The sequence below is a fragment of the Dama dama genome, chromosome 23, assembly GCF_033118175.1.
Source record: "Dama dama isolate Ldn47 chromosome 23, ASM3311817v1, whole genome shotgun sequence".
Lineage (NCBI taxonomy): Eukaryota > Metazoa > Chordata > Mammalia > Artiodactyla > Cervidae > Dama > Dama dama.
This window is the reverse complement of record NC_083703.1, coordinates 18,848,337-18,864,800: the sequence shown is the minus strand read 5'-3', so window position 1 is coordinate 18,864,800 and position 16,464 is coordinate 18,848,337. Positions and strand designations below refer to the sequence as shown.

Genomic DNA, 16,464 nt, shown 5'->3' with positions numbered 1-16,464 from the left:
GGAAACACAGCCAGTGCAGGGGTAGGAGGTGTGTCTGTGTCCACAGAGAGGGCAAAGCTCTGTCTCCCAGCCACCCGTCTACCCCAGAAGGAAGATTTCCCATCAGAACGTGCCCGGGAGTGGGTGGTAGGCTCAGAGCGCACAAATGATGAAGGCCTGGGGGGAGTGAAGTGATGTGAGGAGTGGCTGCTTCCAGGGGCTCAGGGAATGGGTGCCCCTGGGGGTGGGCGGGAGGAGGAAGGAGACCCAGTGCCCATGAAGGGGAGCCGGGTGAGTGCACGGTGGGCCTGGGAGGCAGCAGGCCAGGGACCCTGAGCCCTCCCGGACCCCGGGTTCTGAGATCCGACCAAGAGGGTCAGGTCATGTTTGACTCCCAGCAAGGGCGTTCCCTTGTGCTGGTGACCACTTGGTTTGCCATGTACACCTCGGGGTCTCCCGCGCTCAGCCCCGGGGAGCTGCTCGGCGGGGTTGCAGCTGAGCCTGCGGAGCTGGTGATGGCGAAGCTGCCCCTCCTGCTCTTTCTCCAGGAAGCAGGTGACGTCCTGCTGCTGCAGCCCCCCAGGAGCTCCCTCCGCTCTCACAGGAGGGCTCCGTTTTTTGTGTTTGGAAGTTGCAGCCTTCCCCGAGTGAAAGTATTTTGAAAGAACCAAATTGTCTAAGATTGCACTTTAAATTGTGATGTTTCTAAAGAAGCATTAGAGGGTCAGGTGTTCTCTTAGGTGTTTATGGCAGATATTTGTGGTAACATGCAGTTTTTAAATGTAAAACTTTTTCCATATATATCCCTCATTCAATTTTTTTTCCCTAATTAATGTAAAATAACACAGTGAAACAAAATTTCCCTCTTAAGTAGACTTTGTCTTAAAATTCAAACATAACAAAAGCATTTTACAACATAATAGAAATCTTGCTGTCTTTGACAAATTCCCATTTTATGAAAGATGATTTATATAAACACGGTTTCTCTCTCACTGCCCAAGTCTTAAGGGGCAAAAGGAAAGGAAAGGAGCAAGCAAGTGAGAAGTGCAAGTCAGGCTGGAATTGTGGCAGTTGGGAAATGCCAAGAAGAGGAGATATTTATTTTAATATTTATTTATTTGGCTGTGCTTGGTTTAGCTTCAGCATGCAGGATCTAGTTTCCTGACCAAGGGTTGAACCCAGGCCGCCTTTACTGGCAGCACTGAGACCCAGCCACTGTACCACCATGGAATCCCGAGGTTTTAGTTTTTGCTTTTTATTCCCTTCAGTTTATATATTTCTGTAAGGTGCTTTTCAGTTTTCAGGGATAATAGTTGTTATTTTAAGAAAGAGAGTGAGTGAATTGTAAATTTGCCTAGATACCAGTTTTAGGAAGACTGAGGAAATCAGACTGGCAGTGAACAGGGGGCGATTAAGTGGGAAATAAGAGAGAAGAACAAATAATTAACTGACATCTTATCCTATTCTGACAGAAACAGCCACTTAGATAAGAGTCTAGACTCTGCTCTTCAATCTAGAATGTCTTGATGGAAAGTAAGAGGTTTATAAATAATGAGATCAGGTTGCCTTTTGAGTTTACCAGTCCCTGTTCTAACCCTGTTTACTGAGGAAAATTAAACAATTTGCAGTTTTGATGACTCTTACCTCTTACACTTTTTTTTCCAAATCCTCAAGTCATAGAAAGAATTGGCCATGTGGGTAAGAGATGATACTGGAGCGGTTGCTGCACTTGCTCTCGCTAGATTGTGCTGGTGAACTGCAATCACTTGGGAAAAGTTATTTTAAAAAATTTATAAGCCTAGGCTGTTCTCTGAAGATTTTGCCTGAATAAATCAAGGACGTCTTGGACGTGTGTATTTAGAATTATTTCCTTGATATTCTGATACAGTCCTTGATGAAGAACTATGGAGTGAATAAGTATAATTTCTAAATGCACCTATCTGAAAGAAAAGTAATCTCTAGAAGAGTTGGGGTTTGATAACTACTAGGTATTTCCGTCAGCTCCCTCCTTTCCCACAATATTAGCCTGACTTTTTCTCTGCCTCTGTGATTGAGAAGTTAAAAAAGTTTTATTGAAAATATCTATTGGCTTGAACAATAACTCATTTTCCTTCCAACCACTAATCAATCATTCAGTGACTCTCCACTGAATGGAGATTTGCTCATGGCGAAGTCTCTTCAGCTGTAGAGTCTGACCCTTTAAGGATTTTGCACCTTCTCTTGTCATCCAGGTCATTAGGTCAACAGATGTTTCTTAGCAACAGGGTTTTCCTGAGTGCGGTAATAGTAACTCATGAGCCTTTTTTGGTGTCAGCTGCAGGACAGACTCTTGCAGTGTGTGTGTTAGATTTGCTGATCCCTGGCATAAGGAGATGAGAGCTTTAAAACCCATGAAGTTAGTAACAGTACAGATGGGAATTGTTTTAATAATTTAGTTTCAGCAGTCTTCGGACCTCATTATCCATTTGATTAACAATCTAGAAGAATTCTGGAGACAGATTGTAGTTTCAACAGGCAGTGGAAACATTCTTGATGTGTGAGTTATGAGTCTTTTTAAAAGAATTTATTTTTAATTGAGTTATGAGTCTTAATAGCCATATTTATTACATATTGGGACCCATGTTTTTTTGTGAAACATATGATAGTAAAGAAAGGAAAGTTTTCACATACAATATTTGCTTTATACCCACCTGTTTGGAAACAGTAAACGTAAAGCCGCAAGTGGGCCATAGACCAAACGTGGCCCTTGGATACGTTTCGTTTAGTTGACACGCTGAGTCAACATTTAAAATTTAGGAGACTCATGCAGAAGTCTGCAGTTCAGGCTTCTCCAAGAACCAAATCTGGTTCCCCTTGAGGCCATCCTCCTGTTTGGTCTGCCTGCAGAGGCCACCCCTTCGATATGGGGCATGTATTCTTGGAGTTACTGGCCTCACCTGGCTTTTTCACTTTCTCAGTTCACCAGATTTTCCTCCATAAACATTTGAGTTTCCAATTTTTGTTTTATAGTTTATTTTGATAAATATTTCCAGGGTTTAAAGACAATGTAAGTAATCATTGATTTCATATTTTGAAAGGATCTCTTAAGAATGGGATTGAATTTTTTGAATTAGAATTTTTAAGTTGATTGTGGTGGTTTCACAAAGAATATTTCTCAGAAACACACAAGATGATGAGAGAGAGTGCAGGGAGAGTTTGCAGAAGAGAAACTGCCCAAGAAAATGCTGAGCGTGTTTTTTGTTGGTAACTTATCTTGTAATCTTTAACTAAGAGCAGTAAAGCCAGTCAAAGACCAGAATTTTGGGATTGTGGAAGCTTCCTCCTGGAGGTCTGGAGGTAATCACATGAGAGTCACCAAGAAAGGTCTTTGAAGATAAGGTGGGAGGGGGGGTCATTCTACGTGCAGATAGCATGTGGCTAATGCTGACCTGTCAGCCAGAACATCTAACTTAAGAGGGGTAGGGGTGGGGTGGGGGGCGGGTTGTGGGGAGCAAGCAAGGAGGAGAGAATGAGTAAGATTAAATTCCAGGAGACATTTCTGAGAAAGCCGTAAAACATGGTTCCCACATTTGGTTTTTTGGGAAAAAAAAAAAAAAGTTTACTGTCTGCATGTTCATGTAGAGAATATTCCCACTGGACTGTCTGTAAACCTTGAGTTTACTCATGGTCATCCTTGGATCGGTTATGCATACTACAGATAATATATATTTCTGCCTCAGCATTGTTCCTAAAATATGCAGTTGATTTAGTAGCTAAATGGAACTCAGACCCCCTGCATTGGGAGCTGGAGTCTTAGCCACTGTACCACCAGGGAAGGCCCAGAGGAGGAGCATATTAAAGAGAAAGAAGGTGCACAGGGGGATGAAGAGGGGGCTCTCTTTTATTTACCTTCTGAATTATATGTTTCAGTTCAGAGAATCTCTTGCACGATTTTAATTTCAGTTTAGAAATAGGTTGACTGTGTACATTAGAAATGGTCTTCCCTGTTTTACAGTGTGACCTCACACCTCTGTTACTTGGCATAAGTGAAAGAAGAGAGCAAATAGTGGAGTTTCTTGTAAACAAAGGAGCAAATATACATGCGGTTGACAACTTGAAAAGGTACAGTTGTTCTTTTTCTTTTTCAAAACCTTAGTGCTGTTCTAGGGTGGTAATACCAAGATTAAATTAATAAGAGGATTTGTTTGTGGTCAACAACACATCACCACTTAGGTAGAAAATAAAATTTTCTGATGGGGAATTATGAACAACAATATATAGCAGGAATATATAGCAGGATTCATATTCTTTTATAATATTGACTGATATCATATGCAACCTGTTTTTTTGGTTTGCTTTTTGGTCCATATTATAGTAGCTGAGGGATTTCATATTGGTTTTATTAGCTTTATAAAATATTGATTCTGCTTTGTAGTTTACCTTATGACAGTATTGAATTTCTTAATTCTTTTAAAATAATCCTTTAACCTCTACTTTGTATATATATATATTTTTAAAAGATGCATACTAAATATAAAGGACTTGATTTGGAAAGGACTTTTGGAAAACTCTTTGGATTAAATTACTTTCTTTGAAGAATGCTGATGTTATTAGTTTGCAAGAGTCAGATACAACTTAGCGACTCAACAACAGCAACTAAAAATTGATTATTAATCGCTGTCAGCAGATACTCTGGGCTCATCAGTTTTTATCATTTTTTATTTCTAGTATATTTTGATGTTTTCATTTTTAATGCAGATAGAAGGAAGAAAGACAGCTATAATTGGATAAACAGTTCCTTTAACAAAGACAAGTCAGAGGTGGATGGTACAGACGAAGATGATGGGCTTTAGATTCAGACTGGGTTCAATTCCTAGCTTTCCTACCTGTTAGGGTTATGATCTTGGGCACATTACTTAACATCAGCAAATAAGTTTCCTGAGACAAAAGGCGAATAGTAATGCATCTTTCAAAGTTGGCTATGTGTAAGAAAGATTTTATATATAGTTTTTCATTTAGTGCCTAGCCCATGCTTGTCAACATCATTAACTGCCACCAAGACTATTTTTATTCCCATTATTATTAATATTTTTGTTTTGAGCATGCAAGTAGCCTTTCCTTAACCCTACGTCTCGCTAACTTTGAAGTCTAATAGATCAGACTAAGGAGGAAATGGGGAATTCATCCCTTAAGTAGTCACCTGCCTCAGATAAGTGACCTCAACATTGTTTCTTGTCCATCAAGGACTTTATTATTATTTTTTAAAAAACATTTATTTATTTATTTATTTGTCTGTGTGGAGTCCTAGTTGTGAGGACCCTTAGTAGCAGCAAGTGGGATCAAGTTCCCTGACCAGAGATGGAACCTGGGTCCCCCGCATTGGGAACGTGAAGTCCTACCCACTGGTCCACCAAGGAAGTCCCCATCAGGGACTTTTGAAATAGTAACTGCTGCTACGTGCCATCCCAGTGGGACAGGAGGCTTCTTTTCCATCCCTTCATTTTAACCTTGGAGGTAATTTACAAAGATGAACATGAGCCTGTAAATGGTCAGTTCTTCATGGAAAGGCAAGATGTTAACTTGGTAAAGTGTATCAAAGTAGTTGTTTAAGTAAGTTAACTAAACTTCCTGAGGCTGAAGTCATCTCTCTGTTGTTACAGAACAGCCCTCATGCTTGCTGTCAATAATGGATCAGCAAATATCGTCAGACTTCTTCTTCAGCAAGGTGCTGACATCTTTCCTCAAGATGTTTTTGGATGGACTGCAGAAGAATATGCTGTTATTGGTGGCTTTAATATGTAAGTGTTCCCATTAAAATGCCAGTTATCACTAAACTGCAGCCAAAAATAATTTTAACTATTACTAATACCTGACCAGTGAGAGCTCCAGTTTGGTGCAGGCAGTTTGGGAATAGTGGTGAGCTGTTCCCCCTCATGAGCTGAAAGCCAAGAAAAGGCCGATTAGTTACATGTGGCCATGGGTTTGGGATTCTTTATCTCAGGACAAGTAGACCTTGATCCTTAGAGAGCCTAACATTAGCCATTTCACTCCCAGTGTAACCTCTCTGTATGGGGTCCAAATAGTGTCACAGTTGTGATATTTCTAACTAGTTATTTGGGTCTTGAAATATTCAGTTCAGCAGCAAATCCTGTGTTTTCCCTTGAGGACTTGCCTCTCTATATGCTCCTCCTGCTTGAATTTTCCAAGAACCTCGCGGATTCCCTAAGATCCACGAGACAGTCCTCCTCCACAAGTCATTTGGAGGGAAGAAAACAGTTCATTCTCATCATTCTGTTGCTTGTATTGATTCTACTGCTGCAGTACTGCTACTACAACTGGTCCTGACACGGTCTCCTTGGCAGCTGGATCTGCAGTCTGGATGTTGCTCTATAAAGACCTGTAATAAAATCATTTTAAAAGAAAAAAAAAAGAAACTCTCCTACAGTCGGCTCACAATTGACCTTTACTCCCAGGCTTCCTCTGCGGGTCCAGGTTCCCCAGTCTTCATGGTGATGCACATGTCAACTTCAGAGTCACAGCTTCTTTGTTTTTATACATGTGCTTGTCGCTCAAGTCACTGGTGCAGAAGTCCAGCACCCAGTTCTGGCAGCTGGGGCTCCTGGCTCCCCCCTCACTCAGAAGCCTCATGTGGAGCCATGTGTAAGCCTAGACCTTCACGATGAGGGGCCGTGGGGGCTCTTATTTATCTTTTCTGGTAGCCGATGTCAGTGTGGACCATTTTAGGCTGTCAGAGAGGTTCAAGCACTCCTGCAGGGATTGAGCAGACTTCCTTTCCTCCTTGGTTTCTAGACCTGAACCTCCAGGTGGCTTTCTGTCCTGTGGGGGCACCTTTTCTTAGGTGATAGATTCCCTGTCATCCTTCCTAGGGTAGTGGGTGCCGGCTTGGCTGAGATTCCAAAATTACGGTTGGCCCCTCGTGGGATTGTTTCCTGTAATAATGAAAATCTTCCAAAGGATTTATATCTGCCTCCACCTTAAATGTTTTCAGAGTCTGCCTCATAAGGAACCCATTCACCAGAAATCCCTAAATCTCAAGTAAGATAGTTGGAATTCAGAGAGGTAAGCCCTGTCTAGGACTTGCCAGTATCCATTGTAGGAGTAGGGATATGTCTTCCAAGTGAATTGGAGATGATCATGGAGACTAAGCATCATTGTCAGAAAGATCTGCTGGTTCAGAGTTTGAGTAGGTAGAGAAGGAAGAGTAGTGGTCCAGGCCGGGTCTTGGTTTTGATTAGTTTTCTGCTCTTAGTGTGATTAGCTGCAATGATGGGGGCTAATTATTTTATCTAATGTAGTGAGTTCATGTTTTATAAATAAATTAAGGTGCACATTATATAAGAGCTGAGATTCCCTAAATTACAAACCACAGAGAATAGCTAATCACCAGAATCAATCACAGTTTTGTGCAGCCCTCCCTTGAGTGTTAAACGTATGAAAAAACACACATGGGGTTTTACTTGGAATTCCTAAGTAGTTCCAGCAGTAAAGTTCAAGAACAAATTATTCCATTCTTTGACTGTTTCTCCAAGCATTTGGGGGGCATCTTAGCTAATTAAATCTTCTTAATCCCCTAGTGAAATAAGGCAGGAAGACCCCATTTGTGTAGAGGAAGACTTTGAAGTGAAGAGAAGCAGCTTAACCAGGAACAAAGAGCAGTTGGTTACAGAGCTGGGATTTCCAAGTTTGAAGGCGTTTTCATATGCCAGGCTAGTTAATTAACAGAGCTATACTGCCCTCAGTTCATGACCACTTCATCTTCCTTTTCTTTCTCCTTTAAATACATGCTAAATATGTTGTTGGATTCTGTTTGCTAGAATTTTGTTAAGGATTTTTGCATCTATGTTCATCAGTGATATTGGCCTGTAGTTTTCTTTTTTTGTGGCATCTTTGTCTGGTTTTGGAATTAGGGTGATGGTGGCTTCATAGAATGAGTTTGGAAGTTTACCTTCTGCAATTTTCGGGAAGAGTTTGAGTAAGATAGGTGTTAGCTCTTCTCTAGATTCAATGCAAGCCCTATCAAGCTTCCAACAGTATTTTTCACAGAACTAGAACAAATAATTTCATAATTTGTATGGAAATACAAAAAACCTCGAATAGCCAAAGTAATCTTGAGAAAGAAGATTGGAACTGGAGGAATCAACTTGCCTGACTTCAGGCTATACCACAAAGCCACAGTCATCAAGACAGTATGGTACTGGCATAAAGATAGAAATATAGATCAATGGAACAAAATAGAAAGCCCAGAGATAAATCCACAAACCTATGGACACGTTATCTTCGACAAAGGAGGCAAGAATATACAATGGAAAAAAGACAACCTCTTGAACAAGTGGTGCTGGGAAAACTGGTCAACCACTTGTAAATGAATGAAACCAGAACACTTTCTAACACCATACACAAAAATAAACTCAAAATGGATTAAAGATCTAAATGTAAGACCAGAAACTATAAAACTCCTAGAGGAGAACATAGGCAAAACACTCTCCGACATAAATCGCAGCAGGATCGTCTATGACCCACCTCCCAGAATATTGGAAATAAAAGCAAAACTAAACAAATGGGACCTAATGAAACTTAAAAGCTTTTGCACACAAAGGAAACTATAAGCAAGGTGAAAAGACAGCCCTCAGATTGGGAGAAAATAATAGCAAACGAAGCAACAGACAAAGGGTTAATCTAAAAAATATACAAGCAACTCCTGCAGCTCAATTCCAGAAAAATAAATGACCCAATCAAAAAATGGGCCAAAGAACTAAAGAGACATTTCTCCAAAGAAGACATACAGATGGCTAACAAACACATGAAAAGATGCTCCACATCACTCATTATCAGAGAAATGCAAATCAAAACCACAATGAGGTACCACTACACGCCAGTTAGGATGGCTGCTATCCAAAAGTCTACAAGCAATAAATGCTGGAGAGGGTGTGGAGAAAAGGGAACCCTCTTACACTGTTGGTGGGAATGCAAACTAGTACAGCCGCTATGGAAAACAGTGTGGAGATTTCTTAAAAAACTGGAATTAGAACTGCCATATGACCCCGCAATCCCACTCCTGGGCATACACACTGAGGAAACCAGATCTGAAAGAGACACGTGCACCCCAATGTTCATCGCAGCACTGTTTATAATAGCCAGGACATGGAAGCAACCTAGATGCCCATCAGGAGACGAATGGATAAGGAAGCTGTGGTATATATACACTATGGAATATTACTCAGCCATTAAGAAGAATTCATTTGAATCAGTTCTAATGAGATGGATGAAACTGGAGCCTATTTTACAGAGTGAAGTAAGCCAGAAAGATAAAGACCAATACAGTATACCAATGCATATATATGGAATTTAGAAAGATGGTAACAATAACCCTAAGCAAAACAGAAAAAGAGACACAGATGTACAGAACAGAATTTTGGACTCTGTGGGAGAAGGTGAGGGTGGGATGTTTCAAGAGAACAGCATCGAAACATGTATATTATCTATGGTGAAACAGATCACCAGCCCAGGCTGGATGCGTGAGACAAGTGCTCGGGCCTGGGCACTGGGAAGACCCAGAGGAATCGGGTGGAGAGAGAGGTGGGAGGGGGGGATCAGGATGGGGAATAAATGTAAATCCATGGCTGATTCATGTCAGTGTATGACAAAAACCACTACAATATTGTAAAGTAATTAGCCTCCAACTAATAGAAATAAATGAAAAAAAAAAATACACGCTAAATAAAAGTTTGTAGAACTTAGAAACCTGAAATGTATGGGACAAATGAAGTTTTGATATTATCTCTGACCTTGTCTGAAATGATCTAAGAATTTGGTAGTTGTTTTTCATATTAGCATTAAAATCGTATTTATCACATTTTTAATACATAGCATTCGCCAACTGATTTCTAAATATAAAGAAGAGAGACCTAAAACTCCTCCTGAAAGTAGCAACCCAGGTACGTCATCTGATAAAGAATTATTCTTGGTGATTCTACCATAGATAAATAGGAGTGAGGAAGTTTCAATAATGAAAGAAGTATGAAAAAGTTAGTGTAAATTACACGTGTATTTTATTTTTTAAATTAATTTCTTAACAGTCTAGTATTCAGAATTGTTTAAGAAGTGAATTGTAGGTAATTTAAAATCAGAGACAGTATTGTCTGAAAAGAAATCCATGTATTTAATATGGTCCTACATTAGATCTTTGTGCAAATAAGAAAAAAAATTTTAGTATGATGTATATTTCATCTATAATCATATTATAGCAAATTGGACTTCTTATGAAAATGAACATTAACTTTTACAAATGGTTTACATTTAGTGAATGAATAGTTATTAGTTACTATGTAGTGATGGGTATCACTAAAAAAGTTACCATCATTAAAACTGGGAACCTCAATAATCCCTCCCTGGTAGGATAAGAAATGATAAACAATAAGAACTGCAAAGCTGAGCCAGTGTGCGGCATACCAGTGAGAGATTATTTCTGAAAGATACCTACCAATAGTACAGAAGGCAGAAAAGCAATGCCTGGTTGAGAACCAGTTATTTTGCCTATTGTTGTACTAAGCAGGTCTCTATTACCAGCTTCATTCCTTACAGATCCAAAAAGAGTGAGATAGGTTGACTTTCTTAGGACCAGATGTTTACTTCTGTGTTGGATAATTGTCATGACAGTATAGTTTTGTAAGAACGAGATGTTCTCTTGCCATCAGTTAAAAGATTCTCATAATACATATTCAAATAGATGAACTTGGGACTCTGGAGTTTCTAATAACAGCACTCAAAATGCGTCACATTAACAAAAACAGCGTTGGGTCCCTCACTGTGGCATTTAGCACATTGTCCAAGCTGTCTGAGGACACCTTTAACTAGTAAACCTCTATCTCATCAAAGGGTGGCTCAGTAGTAAAGAATCCACCTGCCAATGCAGGTGTTATGGGTTCGACTCCTGGGCCGGGAATATCCCCTGGAAAAGGAAATGGCAATCCACTCCAGTATTCTTGCCTGGGAAATCCCATGGACAGAAGAGCTTGGTGAGCTGTAGTCCATGGGGGTCACAAGAGTTGGGCACGACTTGGTGTCTGAACATAAAAACATCCATCAAAGAACTGTAGGTTGGTTTAATATGTCAGAGGAGATACAGAGATGACATTGAGTCTTGGTTTTCAATATGCTCAGAATAGAATAGAGTTGTCCCTGGTTACTTTCTGTATTTTTCTAAACAAAATTTTCAAAGAAAACATGCTTATTTATTTGTTCATTTGTTCATTAAACAGATAACTGTCAAGTGTCTTTTATGTACGAAGCATTGTTCTGATGTCAGAGTGTAAACACTTAAAAATCACTGCCCCTGCCCTCCAGGCTCGAGCTTGCAGGACTCCTCTCCCCGTGGAGTCACTGCATGTGAGTCATCCCTCCAGCATCAGATCATGACGACACATGTGACATGTTGTCCAACAGCCCCAGAGTCCATCACCCCCTCCCTCCTTCCCTCCCTCCCCTTGTTCATCAGCTTCGGATCTGATGATGTATGCCTTCCAACCTGAAAAAGCATGATTTCTGTCAACATTTGCCTTATAATGGGGAGGATTGATATAATGATATCCCTCACTAGTACCCAGAACTGTTTGGACCATCCTGCTCTATGTGGTCCAGATACTCTTGAGCAATGGAAGGACATAGTCTCAAGAGATTCTTTTAAAATATATTAGTGTATGTGTGTGTATATATATATATTTAAAACTTTTTAAAACATTCAGCTTATGTGTACCATACTGCATGCTCACCACTACAAGTCTCGCCCCCATCCTCACCACCCAGTTGACCCCCCTCTACCCATTTGCCCTCCCCCACCTCCCTTTCAAGAGATTATCCTTTCTAAATCTGGAATCACTACATCTTTCATCCTTCTCTTGCATCTGGAAATTGGGCCAGGAAGACTTTGTTTCCTATGTTTCACCAGCTCTGAAGTTCAGTGCCTGTAGACCCAGCTTCCCTGTGACAGGGCGTTTTCATCCTGAACTGAGGAGCCAGGGACGTTGTGTCATGTCCCAGCGAGACGCCTGTGTTCTCTGTTCACTGCTCCAGGCGTGGACGTCCAGAGATACTGTGCTGTTTAAGTGGGCTATGGGCAGTTTATAGCACTGATTCTATTAATGGTATAATATCGCTTTCTGTCAGTGTTCTAGAGTTTGGTTAGGATTATGGTCATTGTAAACAGCAGTTCTTTCTTCTTTTTTTTGTTTTGCATTGATGACTATAAAGGAGAGGAGTGGGTCTTAGGCATTAATATCCTGTGAGTATAGTCCAATCACTGTTCCCTCTAGTGTGGTCTCCAGGTATGGTCCAGAAGATACTTTTTAAACAGAGCATCAGTCTTGAGGTTTTAATATTCTGTACTTTTCTTTTGTTGATTTAAAATGTGTCTTACTTTTTTCTTTAATAGAGAATGAGAGTTCTAAAGAAGACTCTTTAAGCAGGTAGGATTTTATGGATGTTTTAAAGTTGTGTGTTTAAGTAAGGGAACACGGGGAAGAGAAACTAATGTTTGTTGAGCGTTCCACTCTGGGTTAGATCCTGCACTGTGTGCTTAACATTTGTGACCTCATAGAGTCATCACAGCAGCTTTGTAGAGTAGCTGTGTCCTAATTTTACTTAATTAGGCAACTGTGTTTCAGGAAGTTGATGAATTGACCTGTGATTCCATGGTTAAAATGAGTTGACCTGTGATTTGACAGCTGGCCTGCCTGTTTCCCATGTCCACTCTTGTGTCCCTCAGCAGAGATTGAGAAGTACCCATGTAGCATATAAATTAAAGATATAATGTAGTTCTTTGACTTGTGTCCATTTTAAGTTTTAGACATTGCGGGGAACTCCTGTACTCCCTTTGGAGGAAAGGGGAGAAGTGGGGCCTTCTCCATAAGTGATTCCCCTGCTGAAGGACCAAGACTACCGTTTTTGATGGACACGGATTAGTTTCTGAACCAGGGACGGACAATGGAGAAGGAGCAGCTTATCCTTCTGCTTTAAGTCATCGGGTTTATTCCAGTTTGGGCAAACAAAAGTTATGTTAGTCCATCAGTTGGATTTTAAGTTCACCTATTAGGACTTGGTGAAAATAAATTATTTTCAGGCTCTGCCAGTATATTGGCTGTCACTGTATGTTATGGAAACTAATAATGAGCCTTAACTAGATATTTCATAGATTGGGAAAGATAGAAGCAGAAATAGGTGTAGCTAAAAACTGTTTTGGAGACTCCCCTGGGAGTGCAGTGGTTAAGGTGGTTAATAAGACTTCTCCTTCCAATGCAGGTGATGTGGGTTCAATCCCTGTTTGGGGGAGCTAAGATCCCACATGCCTTGGGGTCAAAAAGCCAAAATATAAAACAGAAGCAACATGGCAACAAATTCAATAAAGACTTTAAAAATGGTCCACTTCAAAATATGTTTTTTAAAAAAAAAAAACAACAAAAAACTGTTTTCGCTCACTTTTGTTGTCTGGTTTTGCTCTAAAGGTTTTCCAGCAAACCTGGTGCTGATTTACGGCTTACATCAGATAATGACATCTTAGACTTGGAAACCAAGGTAAAAAGTTCTGTTGTGAAATTAGTTTCCGAGCTCTGAGTTTAGCTTCATGTGGCATTTCCTCTTAAAATTCAGCCGCGGTGTCCCTCTCAGTGTTATAAGTTTGCAATGTAAAATTGGTCAGACCAAACTATTTTATAAACATATGACTAGTTGATTTTTTTTTTTTTTTTTGCTTTGGTAATTACGGAAGGTGGGGTGAAGAAAAAAATGGGCTGGAAAATACATAGTGACAGAAAAATTATATTAGGAAAAGCTTTCCCACAGTGAAGGAGATATGAAATTTGGTCAAGGATAAAGAGCCTTACTGTGAATTTTAAACCATAAGGATAGGACTTATGTAATACTCATAATGATATCTTTAGTGGACATAATTTCTTATTGTAATGATCATGGTATCTTCCTGGAGCCTTTCAGTTCCAAAACTATATAGCCTATATCATCTAGTTTTTTTTTCCCCTCCTGGACACTTTATTTTGGTTTGTTAGAGTTGTTAGGAGGGTGGTTTGTTTTTTTGTTTTCTGTTTTGTTTTGGCTCTGCCTTAAGACTAAAATAAGTGTTGACATGACGGAGATTTAGAAATTAAAATTCTGTTTCTCAAAATCCATATTATAAAGGGATTCCACTGTGTTTTCTAAAGCATTCCGTTAAGAGGATATCCCCAGCTCTTCATCTCATTGAAGAATACATGTTTTGCCTAAAATAATAACCAGCTGTAGCAGCAGAGACTTTTAATAACAGTAAGATAAAACTTACAACCTCAGATATTTTTTTTGTTGTAGTTTTTAAAAAACCTCCTCGAAGCCTTGTATCACATTCTAAAACTTCAGAATTCAGAGATTTTGTATTATTCTTACTTAAATGTTCATCTTTTAGACCCTGTATCAGTATAAATGAGTAAAGTTCAGGAAACAATTTGCATCTCCTGGAGTGTATAGCATAGGTCGTGAATGTAAGAGCCATTTTAATAGTTTTTGAATGTGAATAAGTGAAGAGACAAATGGATATGTATATAATGTTACAGGTAATAGAATATATATAATATATCTGAGAAATCTGAATTCTGAAAATATGACTTATTTTTATATTCCCTTTTTAATATTTAGGATGTAGAAGTTCAGTTGAGTTATGTTGAGGAATCCTGCATAGCATGGAAATAAATAAGAAATACGTGATAAGAAAAAGATTACACTATATTTTTCAGTGTCCTCTAATTGTGAGCTGAGAATTTTAGATTAAAAGTTGTTGACCTTTTTAGCCCCATCTTGTGTTCCATTAAATATTTCTTTTCAAGTGATACATTCTCCTCAGAATTCTGATAACCAGTTCTGTCACTTAGCAGCTGTGGGATCTTGGCAAAACCTGTCTTAACCTGGTTAAAAGTAGGCAGTTTTTAAAAGTAGGGTATTTTCTTCAAAAGGGATTAGGAAATCTTCATGCAACTCATTATTGACATTAATTTTAGCAGAGCATCTCTGAGAGCCTTCCACAGAAGTATGTGGATTGTTTATCTGGAGCTGGTGGTCGAAGAGGAAAAAAGACATTAAATGGACAAGTAGAAGGTAAGAACTGTATTTTATAGGAAAGTCATTTGACAGAACGTTGAATTAAAATGGGCCTGCTGATATATTCTAATCACCAAAGAGCATCACCTGTCAGAGACACAGTGAGGAAAAAGACAAGGAGGGAAATTGTGTATCTTATCAGGTGTCAGCCACAGATTACATTGATAATCCAGTTTAAGGAGCTCAATTATTAGTTCCTAGACTTCCTTCACAGTCCAATGTTTAAGGCTCTGTCCGGTGAAGACTCTCCAGTGCAGAGGGTGCAGGTTCAATCCCTGGTAAGGGAATTAAGACTCCATGTGACACATGACCAAAAAAAAAAATTATTCTGTTTCAAGATACTGTACAACCCAAGGAAGGTCGAGCAATAAGAGGAAAGAGGGAATGAAGGATGAGAGAGGCAGAGAGTTCAGGGAGGAAATGAAGGAAAAGAAGCACAGGTCTGTGGATGGGGGAAGGTAGCAATAAGTAATCAAGGTCTTTAGATAAAGAAAGAGTATTTGACATGGACGATGAATCTGAAGTGAGCTTCCAGCACCAAAGCTTGTCAGAGAAGAACAGCAGAGTTTTCCCCCTCATACTGGTTTACTTTTTGTTAGGAAGACATTCAGAATTGAGGTTCCTAGGCATGCACAGTTGTGCGTTATCCTTTGTGGAGGAGCATGGGCATACGTGCTCCGCTGTAAATGTTTGCAAATTGGTGTCATATGAAATGTTGCTGCTTTATAGGATGGTGTCACATAGGCCAACATAAGAGAACTAGAAAGAAGGAGCAAGCAGGCGGTGTGATAGGGAGATCAAGGAACTTACAGCCTGATAAACAGTCCACAGGAAAGTTTCTTACTTGTAATGCAGTTTCACTTTGGGGAGAAGTGTTAGAGTGAGGAGGTTGAGGCTAAGATTTCAGGAGAATAAATTAAGTTGACATCTCTGATAGCTCAGTTGGTAAAGAATCCGCCTGCAATGCAGGAGACCCTGGTTTGATTCCTAGGTCGGGAATATCCTCTGGAGAAGGGATAGGCTACCCACTCAGTATTCTCTGGCTTCCCTTGTGGCTCAGCTGGTAAAGAATCCGCCTGCAATGCAGGAGACATGGGTTCGATCCCTGGGTTGGGAAGATCCCCTGGAGAAGGGAAAGGCTACCCACTCCAGTATTCTAGCCTAGAGAATAGTCCATGGGGTCGCAAAGAGTTGGACATGACTGAGTGACTTTCACTTTCACTTTCAATGTAGAAGCAGACTCTGTATAGACCAGAGTTTCTCAAATTTTAGTCGCCTCTGGACCTTGTGTGAAGCGCACATGCTGGGCAGGAGGTCTGAGAATCTGTGTTTCTGACAAACTCTCCGAGTAGC

At 39.9% G+C, this 16,464-nt stretch overlaps 1 protein-coding gene across 1 annotated transcript in view; it reads left to right on the top strand.

Annotated features, from left to right (window-relative positions):
- LOC133044617 (ankyrin repeat domain-containing protein 26-like) overlaps positions 1-16,464 on the top strand; it is a 54,602-nt gene that overhangs the window by 1,417 nt on the left and 36,721 nt on the right. Inside the window, exons 3-8 of the mRNA XM_061126092.1 lie at positions 3,974-4,080; positions 5,619-5,756; positions 9,847-9,914; positions 12,407-12,440; positions 13,476-13,545; positions 15,012-15,108. Of these exons, the coding sequence (XP_060982075.1) occupies positions 3,974-4,080; positions 5,619-5,756; positions 9,847-9,914; positions 12,407-12,440; positions 13,476-13,545; positions 15,012-15,108 (514 nt within the window). The remainder of the gene's footprint in view (positions 1-3,973; positions 4,081-5,618; positions 5,757-9,846; positions 9,915-12,406; positions 12,441-13,475; positions 13,546-15,011; positions 15,109-16,464) is intronic.